Genomic DNA, 26,422 nt, shown 5'->3' with positions numbered 1-26,422 from the left:
CTAGTCTTTCACCATTCAAGTCTACCCTACACAATGCTGTCAAAGTAAATTCCTTAAGTACAAAACTGATTGAGTCATTCTTCTATTTAATAAAGACAAATAAATTCTATTCCCGAACTGATAAATATCCAAAGGATATGAAGGGGCAGTTTTCAGAAAAAGTAATCCAAGCTATCTGAAGTCATATGAGAAATGCTCTAAATCACTACTGATTAGAGAAATGCAAATGAAAACAACTCTGAGGTACCATCTAACAGATAGTTAATATGACAGAAAAGGACAATGATAAATGTTGGCCAGGGGGGTGCGGTGTGGGAAAATTGAGACACTAATGCACTGTTGGGAAAGTTGTGAACTGATTCAACCATTTTGGAATACAATTTGTAACTATGTCCAAAAGGCTGTGAAACCAATAAAAATTGACCAAGCAATACCACTACAAGATCGGTATCCCAAAGAAATAAAAAAGAAAAAGGAAAATGACCAATTTATACAAAATATTTATGACAACTTTTTGTGGAGGCAAAGAATTGGAAACTTAGGGGATGCCCTATCAACTAGAGAATGGCTGAATAACTTGTGGTATATGATTATGATGGAATATTATTATGTTATAAGAAATGATGAGCAGGATGATCTCAGAAAAAAACCTGGAAAGACCTACATGAACTGATGCAAAGGGAAGTGAGCAGAACCAAGAAAACATTATCCACAGTAACAGAAATACAATATTGTTAATTTTTAGCCCTGAAATGGCACTCCTGTGGTTCCAGTTAATTCCTCTTAGCAAGAGGGGACAGGGAATACACTCATTTATTGCATTAGCCATGGTAGAGAACTTTATACAATCACTAAAGCACCATTTCCTTCCAACAAGTCATGCACCAGGCCACAGGAATGGCTGGTGAAAAGGGGAACCATGAAAGCCCTTGGCCATTTCAACAACCTCCCCTTTTCCCAAATAGATCTTCCCCCAAAAGAGAAGTCAACCTTCTGCTTGTCTTTTGGAGATCTCACTCACCCTTTTCACAGATTGGCGCTTCAGGATCCCATGTGCCATTGGCGCCACAGCGGATCTGACCGCTGCCATTCAGGGTGAAGCCAAAGTTACACTGGAAGGTCACACTGTCATTATAGAAATATGGGGGCCCCTGTCCAGATATCTTCTGGCCATTTGGAACACTGGGTGGCAGGCACTGAATGGAAGCAGCAGACAGCTCACACCGAGGGGCAGCTGCACTCCAAATCCCATTGCCCTCTCGGTCACTTGTACAGTGGATGGTGCTCACTCCAACCAGGTTGAATTTCACACCTCTTTCTGGGTCAGCGTTGCACTCATAAATTACTTTGGTTCCGTATGGAACGTAATCTCCAGAGCTGCCCATATATTTCCCATTTTCAATCACAGGAGGAGGAGGGCACAGGATTGCTAGAGAAAAGAGAGATGGAAACTCCAGGATTCTGTGACAATCTTGGACACTAAACCAAGGACAGCTCCTGTGGTGAAGACTAGGTCTAAAGGAAGGTGGGAGACAACCTGCTCTTGCACTTCCAATGAAGGAGTGAAGGGAAGCCACAACTTTAGAGAGGAAAAATTCCACTGTTAAGCATTCCTTGGGATGGCCAAATTGTTGTAATGCAATGGCTCCAGAAACACTAGAGGATTGCACCCCGTGAAATCAGGGGCTGCTGACAAGTGAAAGGTTCTCTGCATGTGGGGACTGGGTACCAGGTTCCAGTGATGGCCACTGCTAGTTTTCACACTGACAGCTGGCAATGTGGTGGTCCTGCTGCATTTAGAGAGCTCTGCTGACTTGGGCTTACTCAATAATCCCTTGGACCGGCCCTGGGGTTGAAAAGAGGGCATTTCTATGCTGAAGTTTGGGGATGCTAAGCTCATCAAAGGAGAGCATAAAGTGTCAAAGAACCTTCAAAGTGCTGACCAGTGGCAGCTGTCATTATAGCTGAAGGAAATATCTGGGCTTGGAAATGTCAGAAACAACCAAAGAACAAAGTCAACACCACAAGCACCTTTACAGTGAGGTACAAACGGGCCTCCAGACTCCTTCAGCAGTACAGTGAATGGTCTCTTCTCCTATTAGTGAATAGCCAAGATCACAACTGTAGTTTACAGACATCCCAGGCTCCAAAAGTCCCACATTCCTGGCTGTGTGCTGCCCATGGGGGATCTCAGGAGGGGGCTGGCATGCTGAGGAAAGAGTTTCCCACATGAGTTGCCAGCACAAAGAAACAGAACAGGCTAATACACAGGGCACCAACTGACTAGGGAGAGGCAGCAAAAGGGCCTCATCCCACCCAGAGTTCCTCTTGCTTCCCTAGGGCTGCTGGGACCTTCACAATGTGGCCTCTACGGAGACTACCCATGGTAGAGAACTCCATACAATCATCAAAGCACCATTTCCTTCCAACAAGTCATGCACCAGGCCACAGGAATGGCTGGTGAAAAGGGGAACCATGAAAGCCCTTGGCCATTTCAACAACCTCCCCTTTCCCCAAATGGATCTTCCCAAAAGAGAGAAGTCAACCTTCTGCTTGTCTTTTGGAGATCTCACTCACCCTTTTCACAGATTGGCGCTTCAGGATCCATGTGCCATTGGCGCCACAGCGGATCTGACCGCTTGCCCTTCAGGGTGAAGCCAAAGTTACACTGGAAGGTCACACTGTCATTATAGAAATATGGGGGCCCCTGTCCAGATATCTTCTGGCCATTTGGAACACTGGGTGGCAGGCACTGAATGGAAGCAGCAGACAGCTCACACCGAGGGGCAGCTGCACTCCAAATCCCATTGCCCTCTCGGTCACTTGTACAGTGGATGGTGCTCACTCCAACCAGGTTGAATTTCACACCTCTTTCTGGGTCAGCGTTGCACTCATAAATTACTTTGGTTCCGTATGGAACGTAATCTCCAGAGCTGCCCATATATTTCCCATTTTCAATCACAGGAGGAGGAGGGCACAGGATTGCTAGAGAAAAGAGAGATGGAAACTCCAGGATTCTGTGACAATCTTGGACACTAAACCAAGGACAGCTCCTGTGGTGAAGACTAGGTCTAAAGGAAGGTGGGAGACAACCTGCTCTTGCACTTCCAATGAAGGAGTGAAGGGAAGCCACAACTTTAGAGAGGAAAAATTCCACTGTTAAGCATTCCTTGGGATGGCCAAATTGTTGTAATGCAATGGCTCCAGAAACACTAGAGGATTGCACCCCGTGAAATCAGGGGCTGCTGACAAGTGAAAGGTTCTCTGCATGTGGGGACTGGGTACCAGGTTCCAGTGATGGCCACTGCTAGTTTTCACACTGACAGCTGGCAATGTGGTGGTCCTGCTGCATTTAGAGAGCTCTGCTGACTTGGGCTTACTCAATAATCCCTTGGACCGGCCCTGGGGTTGAAAAGAGGGCATTTCTAAGCTGAAGTTTGGGGATGCTAAGCTCATCAAAGGAGAGCATAAAGTGTCAAAGAACCTTCAAAGTGCTGACCAGTGGCAGCTGTCATTATAGCTGAAGGAAATATCTGGGCTTGGAAATGTCAGAAACAACCAAAGAACAAAGTCAACACCACAAGCACCTTTACAGTGAGGTACAACGGGCCTCCAGACTCCTTCAGCAGTACAGTGAATGGTCTCTTCTCCTATTAGTGAATAGCCAAGATCACAACTGTAGTTTACAGACATCCCAGGCTCCAAAAGTCCCACATTCCTGACTGTGTGTTGCCCATGGGGGATCTCAGGAGGGGGCTGGCATGCTGAGGAAAGAGTTTCCCACATGAGTTGCCAGCACAAAGAAACAGAACAGGCTAATACACAGGGCACCAACTGACTAGGGAGAGGCAGCAAAAGGGCCTCATCCCACCCAGAGTTCCTCTTGCTTCCCTAGGGCTGCTGGGACCTTCACAATGTGGCCTCTACGGAGACTACCCATGGTAGAGAACTCCATACAATCATCAAAGCACCATTTCCTTCCAACAAGTCATGCACCAGGCCACAGGAATGGCTGGTGAAAAGGGGAACCATGAAAGCCCTTGGCCATTTCAACAACCTCCCCTTTCCCCAAATGGATCTTCCCAAAAGAGAGAAGTCAACCTTCTGCTTGTCTTTGGAGATCTCACTCACCCTTTTCACAGATTGGCGCTTCAGGATCCCATGTGCCATTGGCGCCACAGCGGATCTGACCGCTGCCCTTCAGGGTGAAGCCAAAGTTACACTGGAAGGTCACACTGTCATTATAGAAATATGGGGGCCCCTGTCCAGATATCTTCTGGCCATTTGGAACACTGGGTGGCAGGCACTGAATGGAAGCAGCAGACAGCTCACACCGAGGGGCAGCTGCACTCCAAATCCCATTGCCCTCTCGGTCACTTGTACAGTGGATGGTGCTCACTCCAACCAGGTTGAATTTCACACCTCTTTCTGGGTCAGCGTTGCACTCATAAATTACTTTGGTTCCGTATGGAACGTAATCTCCAGAGCTGCCCATATATTTCCCATTTTCAATCACAGGAGGAGGAGGGCACAGGATTGCTAGAGAAAAGAGAGATGGAAACTCCAGGATTCTGTGACAATCTTGGACACTAAACCAAGGACAGCTCCTGTGGTGAAGACTAGGTCTAAAGGAAGGTGGGAGACAACCTGCTCTTGCACTTCCAATGAAGGAGTGAAGGGAAGCCACAACTTTAGAGAGGAAAAATTCCACTGTTAAGCATTCCTTGGGATGGCCAAATTGTTGTAATGCAATGGCTCCAGAAACACTAGAGGATTGCACCCCGTGAAATCAGGGGCTGCTGACAAGTGAAAGGTTCTCTGCATGTGGGGACTGGGTACCAGGTTCCAGTGATGGCCACTGCTAGTTTTCACACTGACAGCTGGCAATGTGGTGGTCCTGCTGCATTTAGAGAGCTCTGCTGACTTGGGCTTACTCAATAATCCCTTGGACCGGCCCTGGGGTTGAAAAGAGGGCATTTCTATGCTGAAGTTTGGGGATGCTAAGCTCATCAAAGGAGAGCATAAAGTGTCAAAGAACCTTCAAAGTGCTGACCAGTGGCAGCTGTCATTATAGCTGAAGGAAATATCTGGGCTTGGAAATGTCAGAAACAACCAAAGAACAAAGTCAACACCACAAGCACCTTTACAGTGAGGTACAACGGGCCTCCAGACTCCTTCAGCAGTACAGTGAATGGTCTCTTCTCCTATTAGTGAATAGCCAAGATCACAACTGTAGTTTACAGACATCCCAGGCTCCAAAAGTCCCACATTCCTGGCTGTGTGCTGCCCATGGGGGATCTCAGGAGGGGGCTGGCATGCTGAGGAAAGAGTTTCCCACATGAGTTGCCAGCACAAAGAAACAGAACAGGCTAATACACAGGGCACCAACTGACTAGGGAGAGGCAGCAAAAGGGCCTCATCCCACCCAGAGTTCCTCTTGCTTCCCTAGGGCTGCTGGGACCTTCACAATGTGGCCTCTACGGAGACTACCCATGGTAGAGAACTCCATACAATCATCAAAGCACCATTTCCTTCCAACAAGTCATGCACCAGGCCACAGGAATGGCTGGTGAAAAGGGGAACCATGAAAGCCCTTGGCCATTTCAACAACCTCCCCTTTCCCCAAATGGATCTTCCCAAAAGAGAGAAGTCAACCTTCTGCTTGTCTTTTGGAGATCTCACTCACCCTTTTCACAGATTGGCGCTTCAGGATCCCATGTGCCATTGGCGCCACAGCGGATCTGACCGCTGCCCTTCAGGGTGAAGCCAAAGTTACACTGGAAGGTCACACTGTCATTATAGAAATATGGGGGCCCCTGTCCAGATATCTTCTGGCCATTTGGAACACTGGGTGGCAGGCACTGAATGGAAGCAGCAGACAGCTCACACCGAGGGGCAGCTGCACTCCAAATCCCATTGCCCTCTCGGTCACTTGTACAGTGGATGGTGCTCACTCCAACCAGGTTGAATTTCATGCCTTTTTCTGGGTCAGCGTTGCACTCATAAATTACTTTGGTTCCGTATGGAACGTAATCTCCAGAGCTGCCCATATATTTCCCATTTTCAATCACAGGAGGAGGAGGGCACAGGATTGCTAGAGAAAAGAGAGATGGAAACTCCAGGATTCTGTGACAATCTTGGACACTAAACCAAGGACAGCTCCTGTGGTGAAGACTAGGTCTAAAGGAAGGTGGGAGACAACCTGCTCTTGCACTTCCAATGAAGGAGTGAAGGGAAGCCACAATTTTAGAGAGGAAAAATTCCACTGTTAAGCATTCCTTGGGATGGCCAAATTGTTGTAATGCAATGGCTCCAGAAACACTAGAGGATTGCACCCCGTGAAATCAGGGGCTGCTGACAAGTGAAAGGTTCTCTGCATGTGGGGACTGGGTACCAGGTTCCAGTGATGGCCACTGCTAGTTTTCACACTGACAGCTGGCAATGTGGTGGTCCTGCTGCATTTAGAGAGCTCTGCTGACTTGGGCTTACTCAATAATCCCTTGGACCGGCCCTGGGGTTGAAAAGAGGGCATTTCTAAGCTGAAGTTTGGGGATGCTAAGCTCATCAAAGGAGAGCATAAAGTGTCAAAGAACCTTCAAAGTGCTGACCAGTGGCAGCTGTCATTATAGCTGAAGGAAATATCTGGGCTTGGAAATGTCAGAAACAACCAAAGAACAAAGTCAACACCACAAGCACCTTTACAGTGAGGTACAACGGGCCTCCAGACTCCTTCAGCAGTACAGTGAATGGTCTCTTCTCCTATTAGTGAATAGCCAAGATCACAACTGTAGTTTACAGACATCCCAGGCTCCAAAAGTCCCACATTCCTGACTGTGTGTTGCCCATGGGGGATCTCAGGAGGGGGCTGGCATGCTGAGGAAAGAGTTTCCCACATGAGTTGCCAGCACAAAGAAACAGAACAGGCTAATACACAGGGCACCAACTGACTAGGGAGAGGCAGCAAAAGGGCCTCATCCCACCCAGAGTTCCTCTTGCTTCCCTAGGGCTGCTGGGACCTTCACAATGTGGCCTCTACGGAGACTACCCATGGTAGAGAACTCCATACAATCATCAAAGCACCATTTCCTTCCAACAAGTCATGCACCAGGCCACAGGAATGGCTGGTGAAAAGGGGAACCATGAAAGCCCTTGGCCATTTCAACAACCTCCCCTTTCCCCAAATGGATCTTCCCAAAAGAGAGAAGTCAACCTTCTGCTTGTCTTTTGGAGATCTCACTCACCCTTTTCACAGATTGGCGCTTCAGGATCCCATGTGCCATTGGCGCCACAGCGGATCTGACCGCTGCCCTTCAGGGTGAAGCCAAAGTTACACTGGAAGGTCACACTGTCATTATAGAAATATGGGGGCCCCTGTCCAGATATCTTCTGGCCATTTGGAACACTGGGTGGCAGGCACTGAATGGAAGCAGCAGACAGCTCACACCGAGGGGCAGCTGCACTCCAAATCCCATTGCCCTCTCGGTCACTTGTACAGTGGATGGTGCTCACTCCAACCAGGTTGAATTTCATGCCTTTTTCTGGGTCAGCGTTGCACTCATAAATTACTTTGGTTCCATATGGAATGTAATCTCCAGAGCTACCCGTATATTTCCCATTTTCAATCACAGCAGGAGGAGAGCAAACGACTTCTATGGAGAAGATGGTGATAGAGACTACTAGCAAAATGTTCCTTAGAATCATCATTCTTTTCCCTTCTTTCAACCAAAGTAAGATTTCAATGTTTAATAAAAAGCAGCAATAAAATTTCTTAACCTTTCTCTATGAGATCCTTCAAGTTTCCTTGGAGAGTAATGTATATTTGACAGTCTTTAGGCCCAGTGACCATTTCCTTCTACATTTCTCTAATCATCACTGCTTAAACACAATTAACTTTACAGTACTTACATTTATCTCTGCAATATGAATTTTTACTCTTAAAAACGCATCACAATAGGCTTACCTCTCAAGCCTACAGTCATATTGAACAGACTTATATAGTACATTCTAATATTGGTACAAAAATATCTGAAGTTTATTACGTTTTAGTAATAAATTATTTTCTTTGGAATGACTTATGTTATTTTACCTAGTAAATGAAATTCAAGTATCACCATAAGGCCCTAAGATACATATGGGATTTGGGAGAGTCATTACTTGAAGTTGTGTCTCATGTGTGAAAGTCCATGGCATTTCTGAAAGAAACTGATGTCCAAGGGATTGATACCATGTGCTTGAAGAAAACAGGCTAGCTATAGGAAGATGAAAGGCAGTTTAAGATAATCTGTCCCTATCTTATTAAAATGAAATGGAGTGAAAGAGCAAAGGGGGAAAATGTGTTATAAATATATACTGAAAAGACTAGAAGGTGAGACTTGGACAGAGGACACACATAGGAGAAAGAAAATAAATAGGGATAGGATACTCCCATCTAGCCTTTCTTGCTCATAAATTAAAATGTGGAAACCAGACCACATATACAGGCAGCTTGTTTAATAGAAATTTCTCCTTAAAATAGGTGTAAGAAAAGAAGCATGAAGGTAAGGTCATTAAGTATTTGTATATATACATTCATTAACCATCGTTTTGGTGAACCCTGCCCTTTATCATCACAGTAAAAACACTGCAACTACATCCATTTTTCCTTAATTTTTTTATTTGGAAAAATTCACTAATAAACTTATTAGATTTAATATTAAGGAAATAATTCCTGGCAATTAGAACTATCCAAAATCAGAATTGGTCAAGTGGTCAATGGCCACTTGAAGGTTATGCTGTAGATGGCATTCTCATTCAAATTCTGACTTGACCAGATGGATTATGATGTTTCTTCCAGCTTAAGGAAAATACCTAAAATTAGAGTTGTTCCCCTACTCACCTATGCAGATTGGAATCTTGGTCCAAACAGCACCCTCTGGAGCAAGCACACACTGACTAGAAGCTTGGCCCCGTAAGTGGTACCTAGAGACAGAGAGTTATCCATGTTAACCATTGGTTTTTCCCTCTCCAACTTCCATAGCAGGAAGGAGCACAAAAGCCCCTTCCAACTGTAATGCAAGCAGCCCCGATGCAAGTAATTCTTGTTTCTTTGTTCATGTCAGGATGACCAATATTCAGACAATCGATCAAAAAGCATTTATTGAGTGCTTTTTATGCACCAGTCCCTATGCTCAGTTTGGGCAATACAAAGACAAAAGTGGAAAAGTCCCTGCCCTCACGGAGTTTATGTTCTAATGGGGTGAGGGTAGCACAATGTATATACACATAAATGTGTTCCAAAAACATTAAGGAATTATGGGAATGGGTCATCAGCATTTGGAGTGGATAGGAGGGCAAAGGGAAGCTTTATGAGGAATGTGGCCCTTGAGCTGATTCTTAAAGGAGGGAAGCCTCCCGAGCAGCAGAGCTGCACAAATTGCCAGATGCTCTTCAGGCCCAGGTCCAGTCAGCACAAAGGCAAGGAAGTGGGAGATGAAGCTTCATAGAAGCATATTAGCCAGTCACATCACAGAGTAAGAAGAGGAAAGTAAAGTACAAAAAACCTGGAAAGGGGAAAGTAGCCAGATTGTGAAGAAATTTAAATATCTAACAAAGCACTTTCTATTTGGTTCTCAAGATAATAGGGAGCCACTGGAGTCTGCTGAGAGAGGAGGAGGGAGATGAGCTCTGTTCTAGATATGTGGAGTTTTAAGTGACTAAAGCTTAGAAGAGAGACTAGGGCTAGATATACTGATCTAGGAGTCATGTGTAGAGAGGACACTAAAAGAATGTAGAGAGTAGTGAAAAGAAGGCCCAGGATACACCACTGAGGTACATCCAGAGTAACAGAGTGTGACAAGAATCGGTGAAGGAGACAGAGGAGGGGTTGTACAAGTAGGAGGAAAAAATAGGACACAGCAATGTCCTAGAAATCCAAAGAGCAGAGATTATACTAGAAAAGAAGGTGGCCAACAGTGCCAAATGCAACATAGAGATCAAGGAAAAAGAAAAACCAAGAAAATTACATTAGATTTAGTGATAGGGACATCTGGTAACTATGGAGAGAGTAATTTTAGTTGAGTAACAAGGTCAGAAGCCAGACTGCAAGGTGTTAGGAAGAGAATGAGAGCAAATACATGGATCTTTTCAAGAAATTTGGCTAACAGAGGAGAAATATAAGTTAATAACTTGAAGGAATGAGAGGTTCTAGTACTTTTTTGAGGGGGGATGGGAAAGACTTGGACATTAAGAATCTGCAGGAAAGAGAATAGTAGATGTGGAAAGATTTATGATTAGAGGGTAGGGATGCTAGAATGGGCAATACAATGGAAAAGACTACACAAAAACACAGCCAAAACAAGTCTCTGTGAGAACTCATTTTGCAGTCAGTACAGTTCATATACAATTCTTGTGTAATTCAGCCAAGGGTTCTGTCTGAATCACAAGGCAACATCACACTCACCCCTTATTACAGGAAAAGGTCATGACTGCCCCAATCTGAAGATGTGAAGGTTCCTCTACCTGCCCATTGGGGAATTTTATTAAAGGATCACACAGTGCCTCTAAATGAACAAGAAAGTAATGGGCTAAGTACATGGCAAGTAATGCCACAGGTGAAATTCAAGGAGAAGGATCAGATCATTTTATACCTTTACACTTGGGAGCAGTGGCATTCCAGACTCCTAAAGATGAACAGTGAATGGTCTTTTCTCCTATAAGCAAGTAGCCAGGTTCACAGCTATAAGTCACAGACAATCCAGGAGCAACTGGCCCACTGTGGACATCTGTATGCCACCCATTAGGGATCATGGGAGGCGACGGACAATCTAACAAGAAATTTTTATGTACAAACACATACACACACAAACACACACACACACAAGATAAAGACCATTAGTTTGTACAGTCACGTGACACAGACGCTGAATTTCAGCAAAGAATGCCTAAAACCAGCACATTTTGGATAAATAACAACTAATTCACAAATTTCCTGTCAAGAATCAAGCAATAGCTACTTGTTCGAACCTACACTATAGAAGAATGAAAACAATTTGTTTTTCTTAAGAATAAAGCCCAGGCTTTTGTTAGATCACTTCTCTTGTCTTATTTTATAAATATCTTTAAAATAGATAACGATAATACAATCACAAAATAGTTATTTACATTGTACTTTAAGGTTTGAAAAGCACTTTATGAAACATTATTTAATTTTATTCTCTCAAGGATCCTGGGAGGTAGCTGCTGTTATGATCTCCATTTTGCCTTTGAGGATTCTGAGGCAGACAGAGATTCTGTGACTTGCTCAGAGTCACACACTTAGTCAAGTGTCTAACACAGGATTTGAAGTCAGATCTTCCTGACTCGAGGAAGTGTTAGAGCCACTAGGCTTCCTAGCTGCTCCCTAAATCCAAGGTGCAAGGCACGGCTAAAATCCAAGTAAATTTTATCCTTCTTCATATGATAGGAAACAACAGAGCCCTACACATATTCAAATTTCTCATCTGATAAAGACATGCCTTGGGACAAGAGTTAGAGGAGCAATTCATGCTTAATTTAAGGAAGATCTTTCTATCCAAAAGCTATCCAGAAGTGAACAGGTGTGTCAGAAGGTGAGGTTAACCCTCACTAGAGGTTTTCAAGTGAAGGCTAGATGATCACTTGCAGGTATACTGAAGAAAGGATCCTTGTTCAGAGACAAATTGGACTAGGGTAACTCTTAGGTACCTTCCCACTGACATTTTATGGATATGGTAGAACCATGCTAGAAAATACCGTCAGAAACTAGGCACAGAAAATCATTCTCTGTGACACAGTTATAAAGCTAGATCCTAACAACTAGCTGCACATTTAACTTTTAAAATCAAATTCTCATTGGCTACAACCCTGACCCAGACTGAAAGATCAGAAAATTAGGACGCTATCTTGCACAAGCCCCACCTTATACTTGGTGTCCTATAATCTAGCTGTTTTAGATTGCTCCCAAATCCACTGGCACTATTACACCAGGTCCCTGAATACACTGAGTACATTTCATGATCATGGGAGAAGGATGTGCAACTCCTTTCCCCTTATTGACCCCAACCCTTTCTCTAAAGTGTGATATGTGATTGGGACTGAATAGAAAGTATACTCTTGATCCGTAAAAACATCCCCTCAACTTCCACCCCAAGTCATTCATATCAGTGTCTTCTTCTTACTCACCACTCTCACATGTTGGCATTGGTGATGGTCCCCATGTATTATCTGCTTGGCACCACAGAGTGTTATAACCTTTTAAGGTAAAGTTGGTATCACAGGCAAATATCAAAGTATCACCATGTCGATATGGAGGTCGGGACCTCAACTTTAGATGTCTCCATAGGACTTTTGGCTCAGAACAAACAGTAGTTTTACTGTAAGCTTCACACCGAGGGGCAGGTATACTCCAGACTCCATTCACTTGATTTTCACTTGTGCAAAGAGTAGTTTTGGCTCCAATGATACGGAATTGCTTGTAACAGGAATAACTGAATGTAGTCCCGTAGGGAAATTTATTCCCATCCTGGGGTGGAAGCCTACCATTTTCGATAGGAGGAGGAGAATCACAAACAATAGCTAAAGGGGTTAAAGAGAAACAAGGGACATAAATTAAGTGTATCAAAGTTTTGCCACCCAAAAAGAATCCTAACTTGAAAATCTAGACCTAAACTTAAAACTGTCCTGAAAACTATTTTCCATCTATCATCTGTCTTAATGCTTACAGATTTTTCTATAAAATCATCACCCAAGTTAATCAATGTACAAATGTAGATCAAGGTCCAAGTGCAAGTCATATGGCCTCTCAGGCAGAAGCTTGAGTTTCTAGTCTGCATGTCTCCTAACTCTACACCTGTGTTTTCTCTTCCCTTTATTCTTTTTTTGTTTGTTTGTTTTTGTTTTTTGCCAGGCAATGAGGGTTAAGTGACTTGCCCAGGGTCACACAGCTAGTCAAGTGTCTGAGGTCAGATTTGAACTCAGGTCCTCCTGAATCCAGGGCCAGTGCTTTAGCCACTGTACCACCTAACTGCCCTCTCTTCCCTTTATTCTTGATTTTCAACTATCAAAAATCTTGACTTCAACTCAGTTTCCTAAAAAGGTAATTATAGTAGAACATTACAAATTAGAATTAAGGACAGAATTTCCAAGAGAGCTCTGAGACTATAAATTTTTTAAAACTTCCAAACAAAAATTACTCCATGAGAAATAAAATCATCTAAAGTCAACCTCCATTTACTTACTATTCTAAGAATGCTACAGGATAAAAGTAGATCAAGCAGTTGCTTATGGAATGACGGTTAAGCTGATCAACACATCCTGACAGTGACCTCATATGCTCTGCCTATATGCTCTTCCACTGCACAGTCAGTTTACCACTTTCTCTGTATATCATACTCCTTTCCTAAATCTGGTGAAAATTTCAAGGAACTCCCAGTATCCAATGATTATGGTCAGATTCCCTTCAGCTTCATGAATAGCTGTTACATTAAAGGCAAGAGAACTGAGCTGTCCCATATATATGTAGCATAAAAGGAAGCAGCTACAGTATCTCAGAATATCACCTCATCTTAGGACAACTATTCCACAATAGTCAGTTTGTAATGAGATAAACAGGTGATATAGTGACAACAGACATATGTTCATGGAGTACAAATGTGCCCCTCAAAAGCAAGAAAAAGAATCTGGAGGACTGATTTGTGCTCCTACTCACGTTCACAGACAGGCGCCTTTTTACTCCAAGAGACTGTCATTCCATCTAAGATACATGTACTAGAGGAGCTGCCATTTAACCAGAACCTAGATAGAGAACAAGGGAATTACATGCAGCTCACAAGATCAAACCTCAACCACAGAGAAGAGTCTTCACTGCAGGGAGAGAGAACGCCTGATCATATGTTTGCCAGATCCTATATTCAGTTTAATTGTGTCAGTAACTTAGTCAATAAGCATTTATTGAGCTCTTACTGAATGCCAGGCACAATGATAATCATGGAAGATACAAAAGCAAGGTAAAATTGGACCTTGGCCTCAAGAAGCTCACATTGGAGTTGGGGGAGACAACAAACAAATGACTATGTACAAAGAAGATACACCAGATAAATCGGGGGTAATCTCAAATGGCAGGCACTAGGACTAAAGGGGATTGGGAAGGACTTCTGGCAGAAGGTGGCATTTTAGCAGAGTCTTGAGGAAGTCAGAGAAGCCATGAGGCAGAGGTGAGGAAGGAGAACATTTCAGGTATGGCAGACAGCCAGTCTCTCAAAGCAGAAATAGTCTGAGTCAGGAGATGGTGTAACATGTACAAGAAACAGCAAGGAGGCCAGTGAGATCACAGAGTATGTGGTTGGGTGGAAGGTGTAAGAAGACTGGAAAGGTAGGAGGGGACAGGTCATGAAGGCCTTTAAAATCCAAACAGAGGATCTTATATTTATATTGAATCCTAGAAGTAAGAGGGAACTACTGGAGTTTATTCAGAGGGGCATGTGTGTCTGTGGGGGGGGGGGGAGAAAGAGGGGAGGGATCAGACTTGAAGTTGATAGTTGAGTGAAGGATGAACTAGAGTGGAAAGAGACTTCAGGCAGGCAGATAGATCAACCAGAAGGGTATACTGCAGTACCTAAGCAAGAGGCACTAAGTGCCTGGATTATGGTGGTGCCAGTGTCAAAGGAGAGAAGGGAATGAATAGAAGAGATGTTAGGAAGGTAGAAACAACAAGACTTGACAACAGATTGGATGTGAGGGATGTGAAAGTGAGGAGTTGAGGATGACATCTAGGTTGGGTGCCTGGGTCATCGGGAACTTAGGGGTTTCCTCAACAGAAATAGAGAAGTTTAGAAGAGAGGGAGAATTGTAGGAAAAATAATGAGCTCAGTTTGGGGCCTGCTGAGTTTAAGATACTGATAGAATAGACATCCAGTTTGATATGTCCAAAAGATAGCTGGAGATCAAAGAATGGGCATCAGGAAAGAGGTTAGGGCTATAGATCTGAAATCATCTGCATAGGTGTGTTAATTGAATCTATGGGATCTAATATCCCATGCAAAATAAAGGACTTAGGTTAGTGGGTGCAGCCTAGATGAAAATCCAGTAAAGGAAACAGAGGAGTTGTCATACAAAGAAGAAGAGAACCAGGAGAGCAGTGTTACAAAACTGAGAAGAGAGTATCATGGAGAAGAGGGCGAGGGACAGTGTCAAAGGCTACAGAGAAGTTGAGAAGGATGAAGATTAAGTCCTGAATTTAATAACTAGTAGAAGTACATATTATTCCAGTGAGTCACAATGTCTTATAACCACCGATTCATCCTCCATCTCCCTTTGCTCTTTGCTTGAATGCAAAGCACTACCAAATAGCAAGGGATCAATGTCCATGAAAGAGCAGTAGCTTTCACATAGCTAGAAATATCTGTACTCTTCAGTTCCCAGATGCCTAAAGTATACATTTCTTTTTTTCTTCTTTTTTTTTGTGGGGCAATGAGGGTTAAGTGACTTACCCAGGGTCACACAGCTAGTAAGTGTCAAGTGTCTGAGGCCAGATTTAAACTCAGGTCCTCCTGAATCCGGGGCCAGTGCTTTATCCACTGCTCCACCTAGCTGCCCCCTAAAGTATACATTTCAACAACTTCTCTGCACCCACACAGCCCACTTATTACTACTAATAGAAGTAATTTATTCTAAATATACCTCCCTATAAACAATGTAACAGGAGACAGAACAACTCTCACTTCGACTTGACAAAACAAAGTACATTTAGGGAAAAAGCTGATTTTAGTTTTCAAGACATTTGAAGCAACATTGAAGGCGAGTTAGACACAATGCAGTGAGGACAGTGGGCTAGCAGACAACAGAAGTTATTTTTTTCCCCAAGGACAGGAAAAAAAGGTGAAGAAAAGATGAGGATGAATCTTCATTGTAAACCACTTTGCAAAGCTCACAAACTGCCATTGTATCCAGGATTCTAGGAGAGGCTCACACTCACCCCTTATTACAAACAAAGGAAACATTTGTCCCAAGGTGGGATGGATGGGGAGAAATAACACGGCCATTAGGAAGTTTGTCCGGGAAGTCCCCACATGATTTCACTAGGAGAACAAGAAAGAGATGAGGCTAGCATGTGAAAGACAAAGAGAACAGATCCCCAAGAGAGATTCCAGTTCTAGTTACCTTCACACTCAGGAGTTTTGTAGTTCCATTTCCCAGGCTCTATACATGTAATGGAAGTAGTTCCAATGAGAAAGTATCCAGGATCACAAACATAGGACACAACTTCTCCAAAGGAAAAATGGTCCTTGATCTTGTTGCTTTTACCATGGGAAATCTCCACAGGTGGAAGACACCCTGAAGAAAGAGCAGAAACAAAAGATGCCTTTAGTTGTTACAGGAGAATAATCTTCCCCTTGGAGCCCCCCATTAAAGTCTCTGGGGTAGGTGAAAGGAAAGGAAAAACATACTGGTCTAGGTCTTTAGGCCAAAAGTTCTACTGGGGGCACTTTCTCCTCCTGGTTATCCATTAAGAAGTTCTGATCTATTTAATGATTTGCTTTTTCTACCCTGATACTTGAAAAATGGCACCAGTTTATAGTCTCGAATTTCCCATATCTAAAAGGAGAAAGCCAGGGCTCTAAGATTACTGTATTTTTCTTATAGTCCTTCTAAGTCCTTCACCAAACTATCTATTTCAATACAAAAGAAACCCAAGTGACCACCACAGGCCCTTTCTGTCTTGTAAGCAGAAACAATTTTCATTAGAAAAAGAACACATTAAATAAATAAAAAAAAGAAAAAGGACATATTTGTGGTACCCCCTTTAATCAAAATCTGATTTCAGCTACACTCCTCATCCTGATCAAGTAAGTATGAGCTCACAAAATGCAAAAATTTTAAATACATTCTAAAAAAACATTATCAGGAAGTTAGTTTTGAGGGAAAAATAAATTAATTTTTTCCATCTTTTGGTTTATTTTGATCTCTCTAGATTTAAAGAGATAATGGATAGTATACTAATACTATACTCAAAGCAATAAATGGCTCTCAAATTAGATTTCCTGTTCTTGACTACATTTAGCTGTTGCTACTCAACATTATTTAAAAGAACTTTTCATTTTTAAGTTCTTTCCGGGAAACATATCTATTCAACTTGCTCCATTCTTCCTGGTCTGAAGATTCTCTCTTTCTCCCAAGAAGCTCACCTCAATCCCAAATTCCCAAAGGCTTTGGCAAACTCACCCTTGAAGCACACCGGCAATGCAGGTGCCCATTGGCTGTTAGTCTGGCATTGAACTATTTTGCTGCCCTTCATGGTAAAGCCAGGATCACACTCCAATTCCACAGCATCACTTAATGAGTAGCTAGTTCCAAAGCCTGACACCTTTCTTCCATTGGCAATGACTGGGGTCGGGCATTTAGCTGGAGTAATACATCGAGGTGGAGGACTATTCCAGATGCCAACTTTATTGTCTTTGCTAGTACAGTGTAATGTTTTATTACCCACCAGGTCATATAGCTTTTCCCCTCTTCGCCCAGTGTTACATTTATAGGATACCACTGTACCATAGTAAAAATAGTCGTTATTATTTAGATAGCTTCCATTGGAAATGGCTGGAGGTCGCTCACAACGAATAACTGGAGAGAGAATAGAGAATGGCACTCCCTTAGGGATTTTATCTTTTTCCTTTGAAAACAAAACTTCCATTTGGCTCACATTACATACCACATAGTTGCTTTTCACCGTTTTCAATTAATATATATATATAGTAAGCTAGCCCCTGTCTAGCTCCTCCCCATTAGAAAAGTATCAAAGGATCAGGTCATTTAATCACAAAACAAATGTCAGATCACCTTCTGGATCAGTCAGACCTTCTCCTGAAGGCACAGAATAAAGCTGGCATCATTTAACTTGATTGACTTATTTTTGAGCTTTCATTTGGCCCTCTGATCTTTCTTGTGGGTGGGGGATAAGCATGAAAAAAGGGAATACTCCAAGTAGAATGTAGCTCTGTATTCCAGGGGCAGGGAACAAATAAAGCATTCATTATGAGTAGACTGATATATGTACATCTTTGTTCATTTCTATGCAGAAGGAACCAAGTATAATGGAACAAACTAGAGGGAGATTATTTTTACTCACGTTCACACTGAGGTGGTTCGTTCTCCCAAATGACAATATTTTCTGATAAGATGCACTGGTTGAATGAAGAGCCAATTAGTTGGTACCTAGAAAGCATATTGAAATGATCACTCTAAGTCAATGTAACACTCACCATAAATATACAACTTCCCTACTGAGATCACAACCTAGAACAGAATTGGCTTCCAGTCCTGAAGGATTATAATAAGAGAAAAGAACTTCATCAAAACTAGCCCAACAAAATTGTGCTTCCAAAGTCACTAAACTGTGCATACCCTTTGACACAGCTGTATTACTACTAGGCCCATGCCCCAAAGACAACAAAGAAAGAAGAAAAGTACTTTATGTACAAAAATATTTAGAAGAGCTTTTTCTGCGATGATGAAGAACTAGAATGTAAGGAGGTGCCTGTCAGCTGGGGAATGGCTGAATAAATTGTGGTATGTGAATACAGTGTAAAACCACTGTGTCATAAGCAGTGATAAAAAGAATGGTTTCAAAGAAACCAGGGAAGACTTGTATGAACTGATGAAGAGTGAAGTGAGGAGAATCAGGGGAAACTTTATACAAAGATAAGAACATTGTAAAATTTAATAGCTTTAAATATCTAAAATCTCTGATCAATACAATGATCAACCATGATTCCAGAGGGCTGATGATGAACGATGTTGCCCACCTCTTAGAAGTCAGGTACTCACTATGCAGAACAATACATACATTTTTGGGCATGGCCTGATGACAAAATTTGTTTTGCTTGACAATTAATTTTTTTCTTTTTTTTTTCCTCCAGTGGAGTAGAGGGGAGTAGGATGGGAAAAAGTTTATTAATCAAAAGTAAAATAAAATTTAGTAATAAAAAAGGCTCAAGATCTTTAGAAGCAATTAAGGCATTTCTAACTAACTTAAGCTTATAGACTAACATGTGAACCACTTTCTGCCTTCTATAACAGAAGGGGTCTGTGAACTTGTTAAAAAATTTTTTATAACTCAATCTCAATATAATTGTTCCCTTTGTAATACTATGTATTTGGTTTTATGCATTTTCAAAACATTATTCTAAGAAGGGGTCCAAAGGCTTTATCAGACCACCAAAGGGATCTGTGATACAAAAAAGGTTAAGAATACCTGTACTAGAGAAAGTTGAAAAGTTGTTTTGGCAAGAAAGGGTCAGAGAGATAAAGTTTTAAATCATTTATCTCCTTTTCTACATTTTCAAAATTGGCAGATGCCAACAGTTCATGCCCCCAAGACTATGGGATAGGGGCTTTGATTTTTTCCTAATTCCTATACTTTCAGTACATGTTGACTAAAAACATACCCTTCTTCACAAGAATATTCAATTGTTGAGCCAAACTCGTAGCCTGTTATATTCATCTTTCCATTGTGGAGATCTGCAGGAGTTGGGCATGATTTACCTATAAGAAAGAAGCAAGATTTGGGGCTGGGAGTATCTTTGTTTTTATACAGAGTTCCAGCTTGAATGTTGCTCAATGACCAGTCAGCCTATGCAGGTCTGATTGCTATAAAGTTTCTGTCATTTTGACAAAATTCACCTGATCTCGAAATAATCGGTTAACATCTAAACTACCCTTTAAAAATCCATTGCATGAATCTCTGGGCATGAATGAAAAAAATGCTACTTATGACCAGATATACCATATCATTCTCACACTGAACTTGTTGAATTTCTTGTGCCCAGAACAAGAGAACGTTCAAAGAACTGTCCTCTACAGTTGTAGCTTCACTAACCACAACGTGAAAATGCCCTGTTCCCATAAAGTACCTTCCTTATATACAGTGAACAGAAAACAGGCCAAAGGTTAATCTGGGCCTATCTGGTCTTCCCTCACTTGGAAAGGAGGGGCATGTGGAAAAGCCAAGAGCACTAATCTCCAAAGAAAGGGCCCCAAGCAAAAGAGGTAAAAGAAATCAATGCCCCTCTTAACCCTCATCTCTATCAGGCAAGAGCTGAACCTTCTAATCCAGAAACTCAAGCAATGGGATGGGATAATAACTTAATCAACTCCATCTCATTCTTGAAGCCTACTAAGTCTTGGCACTAAAAGGCCAATGAAACATAACCCTACTTATTGAAGCTTTCATCTTTACATGTGCACTGGCCTAAGGACTTTGAGGAAACTCAAACTATACATCTATTTGCAATTTAAAAAATTTAACTCATATAAATGTATATATATATGTATATATATATATATGCATGCATCGATAGATGTATCACATTTATGGTTACTCACGTTTACACATGTTGTCACTCACACTTGACCACGTTGAATTCTTAAGGCAGATGATGTTAAAACTTTTTTTCACAAACCCAGGGCGGCATTCATAAGTCAAAGAATGCCGAATGTCAAACGCAGACTTGGAGTCGGATTTTAGTATTGCAAAATTTAACCGTGGTGGGGAGGGACACTGACCTAGAGACCAAGATAACGTGTACATCAATGCTCGTTAGCTTCTTTAAGTTGGAAGACTAAGCTTTCTGCTTGAATAGTTTTGAGCTCTGGAGTTGGAATACGACATGGAGAAAAACTTACCTAGAAAACCATCGTTCTAGAAACCAATGTAAAGAAATCTATAGGTAAAGATTTTAAGACAAATTGAGAGATATAAGTCCATTTGGAGATAGACCCTATTGAAGGAGTATGGCTAGCTAGAAGTCTATATATGTATTATATAATATGGCACAGTAGATAAGAGTGATAGGCTTGAAGTCAGGAAATTTTGGGGTAAAATGCTGCCTCTGACATTTACTTTGTGATAATGGACATGTACCTGGGCTTCATTTGCCTATCTTTATAATAAGGATAACAATAATTGGGGTACCTACTTTACAGGGTTGCTGTGAAGATCAAATGAGAAAATGTATAAAGTGACTTGTGTTTTTTCTTAGTATTTTATTTTTTCCAATTACATGTAAAGATAGTTTTCAACATTCATTTTTGTAAGATTTTGAGTTCCTAATTTTCCCCCCACCCTGCAAGCAATCTGATATAAATTATACATTAAAATCATGTTAAACATATTTCCACATTAGTCATGTTGTGAGAGAAGAATCAGAACAAAAGGAATAAAACATAAGAAAGAAGAAACAACAACTAAAAAACCAACATCATAAGTGAAAATAATATGCTTCAATCTGCATTCAGATTCCACAGTTCTTTTTCTGGATGTGGAGAGCATTTTCCATCATGAGTCTTTTGCCATTGTCTTGATCACGGTATTGCTGAGAAGGGCTAGGTCTATCACAGTTGATCATCACACAATGTTGATACCATGTACAATGTTCTCTTGGTTCTGCTCATTTCACTCAGCATTGGTCCACTTAAATCTTTCCAGGTTTTTCTGAAATCTGCCTGCTCATCATTTCTTACAGCATAATAGCATTCCATTACATTCATATACTACAACTTGTTCACACTTCCCAACTGATGGGCATCCCTGTGATTTCCAATTCTTTGCCACCACAAAAAGAGCAGCTATAAATATTTTTGTATACGTAGGTCCTTTTCCCTTTTTTATGATCTCTTTGGGATATAGATCTAGTAGTAGTGTTGCTGGGTCAAAGGGTATGCACAGTTTCATAGCCTTTTGGGCATGGTTCCAAATTGCTCCCCAGAATGGATTGGTTTACAACTCCACCAACAGGGCACTAGAATTCCAATTTTCCCACATCTCCTCCAACATTGATGATTTTGCTTTTTTGTCATATTAGGCAATTTGATGGGTGTGAAGTGGTACCTCAGGGTAGTTTTAATTTGCATTTCTCTAATTAGTAGTAATTAAGAACATTTTTTCATATGGCTGTATATAGCTTTAATTTCTTCATCTGAAAATTGCTTTTTCATATCCTTTGACCATTTCTCAATTGGGGAATGACTTGTATTCTTATATATTTGATTCAGTTTTCTATATAACTTAGGCCTTTTTCAGAAACACTGGCTGTAAAAATTGTTTCCCAGCTTACTGCTTTCTCTCCAATCTTGGTTGCATTGGTTTTGTTTGTGCAAACCCTTTTTAATTTAATGTAATCAAAATTATATATTTTGCATTTCATAATGTTCTCCACACTTGGTCACAAATTATTCCCCTCTCCATAGATGACAAGTACACTATTCCTTCCTTTTCTAATCTGCCTATGTTATCACCCTTTATGTCTAGATCATGTACCCATTTTGACGTTACTTTGGCGTACAGTATATGATGTCTATCTTATGGTATAAGATGATATACCCATTTTTTTTGGTGAGGCAATGAGGGTTGAATGGCTTGACCAGGGTCACACAGCTAGTAAGTGTCAAGTGTCTGAGGCTGGATTTGAATTTAGGTCCTCCTGACTCCAGGGGCAGTGCTCCTTTCACTGCGCCACCTAGTTGCCCCTCATGTACCCATTTTAATTTAACTTTGGTGTGTGGTATAAAAGGTAGGTCTATTCCTAGTTTGTGTCATACTATTTTCCAGTTTTCCCAGCAGTTTTTGTCAAATAGTGAGTTTTTAACTCTGGGGACTGACTTGTAAGCCTTAAAGTGTTAATGTAACTGAGGCAGGCTCAGACACTCCAGAGTTCTCTGAACCAAAGTTTAGAGGGGGCTTTCTAAGACAGCGGTTGTGACCTTTGAAAAGGAAAAAAGTCAATAAGCTTGGTAGCTCCACAATGAACTTTTTTTATAAAATTGCTTTACTGACTCACACAACACACCACAGGCAGACTATATCTTCAAGTTCTTATACTTTGCCAAGCTTATATGTTGCTTTATAGTTATTACACACCTTGTAGAATACTACACCTCCTGTGTGAGCTTAAGAAATATCTACTGACAGTTACTAAGTTAATATGAAAACCAGGGCTTGGTGCCTTTAAGTAAAGAAATAAAACTAAGCCCCATGAAGGCAGTATAAATTTTTTTTTTTCTGAGATACATAAGGTTCACTTGCAGCAAGGGTCTCAGACTGTACTGGGCAGACTGTAGGTGCTAACTTTCTCTCTTAATAAAGGTTGGTTTCTTTTTTTTTTTAATTTAATTTTTTTGCAGGGCAATGAGGGTAAGTGACTTGCCCAGGGTCATACAGCTAGTAAGTGTCAAGTGTCTGAGGTCAGATTTGAACTCGGGTCCTCCTGAATCCAGGGGTGGTGCTTTATTCACTGTGCCACCTAGCTGCCCCTAAAGGTTGGTTTCTTTGCCCAGAGAGGCTTCTTTTTTACATGCCCCAAGAAGGAAAGGAGCAGTAACTGGTGCAATGGTCTTTAAGTTTTATCCAGAAGGATAAGGGAGTCATTGGTGGGTTCAATGAAAAGCTGCCTTAGAATGTAGCACACCCAGATTCTGCCAAGCTCTCATCATGCTTCCTTTCCAATGGCGTGATACCTAGGTCCTTCATCACCTGCAGCCCAGAGCAGCTCAATGGATTTTATAGGGAAAGTGTGGATTCTTACTGAGGTGTGACTGGTTTCTCATTCTTGATATCACATGCAGGGAGATATATTAGGGAAAGGACAGTAAGGCCCCATCAGTGCAGGCATGGGACATAGAAGTTTCCAGAAAAGGACAAAGAAGGAGGTGGGGAGAGGATGAAATGTTAAGCAGTAGCAATGTGTGTGTTTAGAGGAGTTACATTTTTGCAAGAAGCTCAGGGTAAACAACTATATTTTAATATAGAGATGATTAATATGGTCAAGATAATACAGTAACACTTATGATTACATTGCTATACTCAATATTTATAGCTATACTCTTTTTTTTTGAGGCAATTGGGGTTAAGTGACTTGTCCAGGGTCACAAAGCTAGTAAGTGTCAAGTGTCTGAGGCTGGATTTGAACTCACGTCCTCCTGAATTCCAGGGCCAATGCTCTAAACCACTGCATTACCTAGCTGCCCCGATAGCTACACTTCTTATGTAAACACAGGAATTTTTCTGGGACTACATTATAGTTTCGTCACACATAGGGTTTTTGTTTTTTTGTTTGTTTTGTCTTTTTTTTTTAAACCAGGGACTACATATTTCTTATAAACCAGGGGCTTAACCTTTTTCCACTCATGACCCCTTTTTCTTTTTCCACGAAATTTGTATGCAACCCCAGGTATAAAGGTATATAAAATAGGTATATATAACCTCTTACTGTTGTCAAATTTTTTCTTAACCCCCACATTCAGTTACATGACCCCATATGGACCCACAGTTTAAGATGCTTTGCCTATAAACCACTCAGTTATTTCTTATCCTAACGATTATAGCTGAGAAAAGATTAGTAAGGCAATACAGAGCAAAGCACTCAAGGCACTGATCATTGATCTTTTCCTTTCAATTCCCCCTTTGATAATTTTCTTAGTTCATTGAGAATTGGATTTATTATAGGGTAAGCATAACATACAGTTCTATGGCAGATAATCCTCTATAGGGGAAGCAAAACCAGAGAGGGCAGTCCTCCATTGAGGTGCAAAATTACAGGAAGTTTTCTTCTGAAATAATGGATGGGCGACTTGTAGCTCAAGAGTTTGAGGGGTGAAAAGGGAGGAGATGCTGGAACATGAACATTAACAGGAATAAAGGGTCATCAACAGGTTAGGGTCATTAAAAAAGGAGAAGGAATTGATTTTGGTTCCTTCTATGATTCAATTAAAAGATTAACAATAATCTCAGGTGAGAATAGCAAAATTTAATTGGTCAGAGAAAAATAAGGAAACGTTTTATTATGCTCAAAGGTACAATAGGTGATAGAATATTATCAAAATTAAATGTAGATATTCCAAATAGTCTTTCATAACTACACTAATGTGCTAACAAAAACCCACACAATTTGTTTCTTTTTTGTATATCTAAGGGAAATACCAACATGAAATATGGTAATAAATGATATGAATAAAATGTTAAAAATTAAAGTGATGAATTTTTAGCAATTATTGGAGGAAAATCTGAAGAACTAGAAACTATTTCAGTGTTGCATCATTGAGGGAAATATGAGCAATAGAAATATATTAAGTCTAAATATTAAATAAAATTATAGTAACAAGACAATAAAGAACATTTGTTGTATGAAACTAAATGGGCAAAAGAAAATTTACTTCTCTGAACACATATAAGATGTAGTGAGAAAGAGGACAAATGATAGTGAGCATGAAGCTAAAAATGAACATAATAATCTCAAAATATGTGCAAACGTAGGAAATTTAGTCATGAAAAGAAAAAAATTGAAAATAAAGCAAAAATGCACCAATAAAACAAAGAACAGCTCTGACACATCTTGGTTGTGTGACTCTGGCAAATTACTTAAGCTTTCCTAGTGTAAGAAAGATGAGGTTTTGTTAATTGCCACAAGTGACTAAAAATTATTGGGTTGAGAATTTTGAAGCTACATTGTGATTGTATGGGTTTTTGGATTAAATAACTTATCAAAGATAATAACATAGATGATTTTAAAATATGCTTTTAAAACTATGTTGGTAAGTGAAATATCTCTGAGATATTGCAAAATGCTGTTAGAGAGGTCATTTCCCTATTGAGTTATTAAAGTGAATAAACTGATGTCATCTGACCAAAGGAAATTTAGTAGTTTAGGAACTGGACTATGAAAAGACAGTAAGATAGTTAAAGAAAAACTAATAAATATTCATTGGGTTATATTCTCTTCCAAGCTAGCTTCCTAAACTGTTTCAAAAAGTATTTCAAATCTTTTTCCCATTTTCCAAAGGTAATGATTTCAAATTTCACATATAATTTAATCAATTTCAACTTCAAAAGAAAATGTCAAATTTATCAAATTTCAAATTTATACAATACATATAATTTTAAATTATTTCAATTTTCAATTTCAAGGGTGATACATATGCATAAAGTGATTTTGAATTCAAATTTTAAAATTCTTTCAAAAAGGTTTTAAATTTCAAAAGGTGCATTTTCAAATGGTGTTATACATTTCATTTCAAATTCACATTTCATTTAAATTTCAGATTTTAAGTTTACAGATTTTGTGTTATCATTCCAATCAATAAATTTAGTAGTTAAAAATTTATATGCAAAAATTTATATAGGTGCTACAAAATTTTAGATAGATATAATTTCCCCATATCCCCTTCCCTCTTGCTGCCTGCCCTGGGGAAGTCTCCCAATCATAGTTTTAAGCTCCCTATTCATCCTTTCAACTTGGACTGAGCTTTGGGGGTGATATAGGGTGTGGTAGCAGGGTTTAACACCAAGATAGGAATAAACCTGGGTTAGGATTGAATCTGTGAAATGAGACCCTCTCTCTGAGTTAATAAATGTTTTGGGGGTGGGGCAAATCTTGGAACAATC

General features: G+C 40.7%; 1 protein-coding gene across 1 annotated transcript in view; it reads right to left on the bottom strand.

The window, feature by feature from the left end:
• CR2 (complement C3d receptor 2) overlaps positions 1–22,307 on the bottom strand; it is a 37,237-nt gene extending 14,930 nt beyond the window's left edge. The window contains 23 exon segments of the mRNA XM_044003156.1: positions 2,032–2,047; positions 2,049–2,209; positions 2,578–2,604; positions 2,607–2,640; positions 2,642–3,201; positions 3,594–3,764; positions 4,132–4,766; positions 5,054–5,318; positions 5,687–6,094; positions 6,703–6,873; positions 7,242–7,649; positions 8,876–8,958; positions 10,439–10,538; positions 10,626–10,802; positions 12,178–12,570; positions 13,703–13,788; positions 15,968–16,070; positions 16,153–16,326; positions 17,215–17,610; positions 18,116–18,201; positions 19,434–19,530; positions 20,371–20,550; positions 22,304–22,307. Of these exon segments, the coding sequence (XP_043859091.1) occupies positions 2,032–2,047; positions 2,049–2,209; positions 2,578–2,604; positions 2,607–2,640; positions 2,642–3,201; positions 3,594–3,764; positions 4,132–4,766; positions 5,054–5,318; positions 5,687–6,094; positions 6,703–6,873; positions 7,242–7,649; positions 8,876–8,958; positions 10,439–10,538; positions 10,626–10,802; positions 12,178–12,570; positions 13,703–13,788; positions 15,968–16,070; positions 16,153–16,326; positions 17,215–17,610; positions 18,116–18,201; positions 19,434–19,530; positions 20,371–20,550; positions 22,304–22,307 (4,735 nt within the window).
• Between the last annotated feature and the right edge of the window lie 4,115 nt (positions 22,308–26,422).

This window comes from Dromiciops gliroides, chromosome 4 (genome assembly GCF_019393635.1).
Source record: "Dromiciops gliroides isolate mDroGli1 chromosome 4, mDroGli1.pri, whole genome shotgun sequence".
NCBI lineage: Eukaryota > Metazoa > Chordata > Mammalia > Microbiotheria > Microbiotheriidae > Dromiciops > Dromiciops gliroides.
Note: the sequence above shows the minus strand (reverse complement) of the source record. Positions and strands in the feature narration are given on the sequence as shown.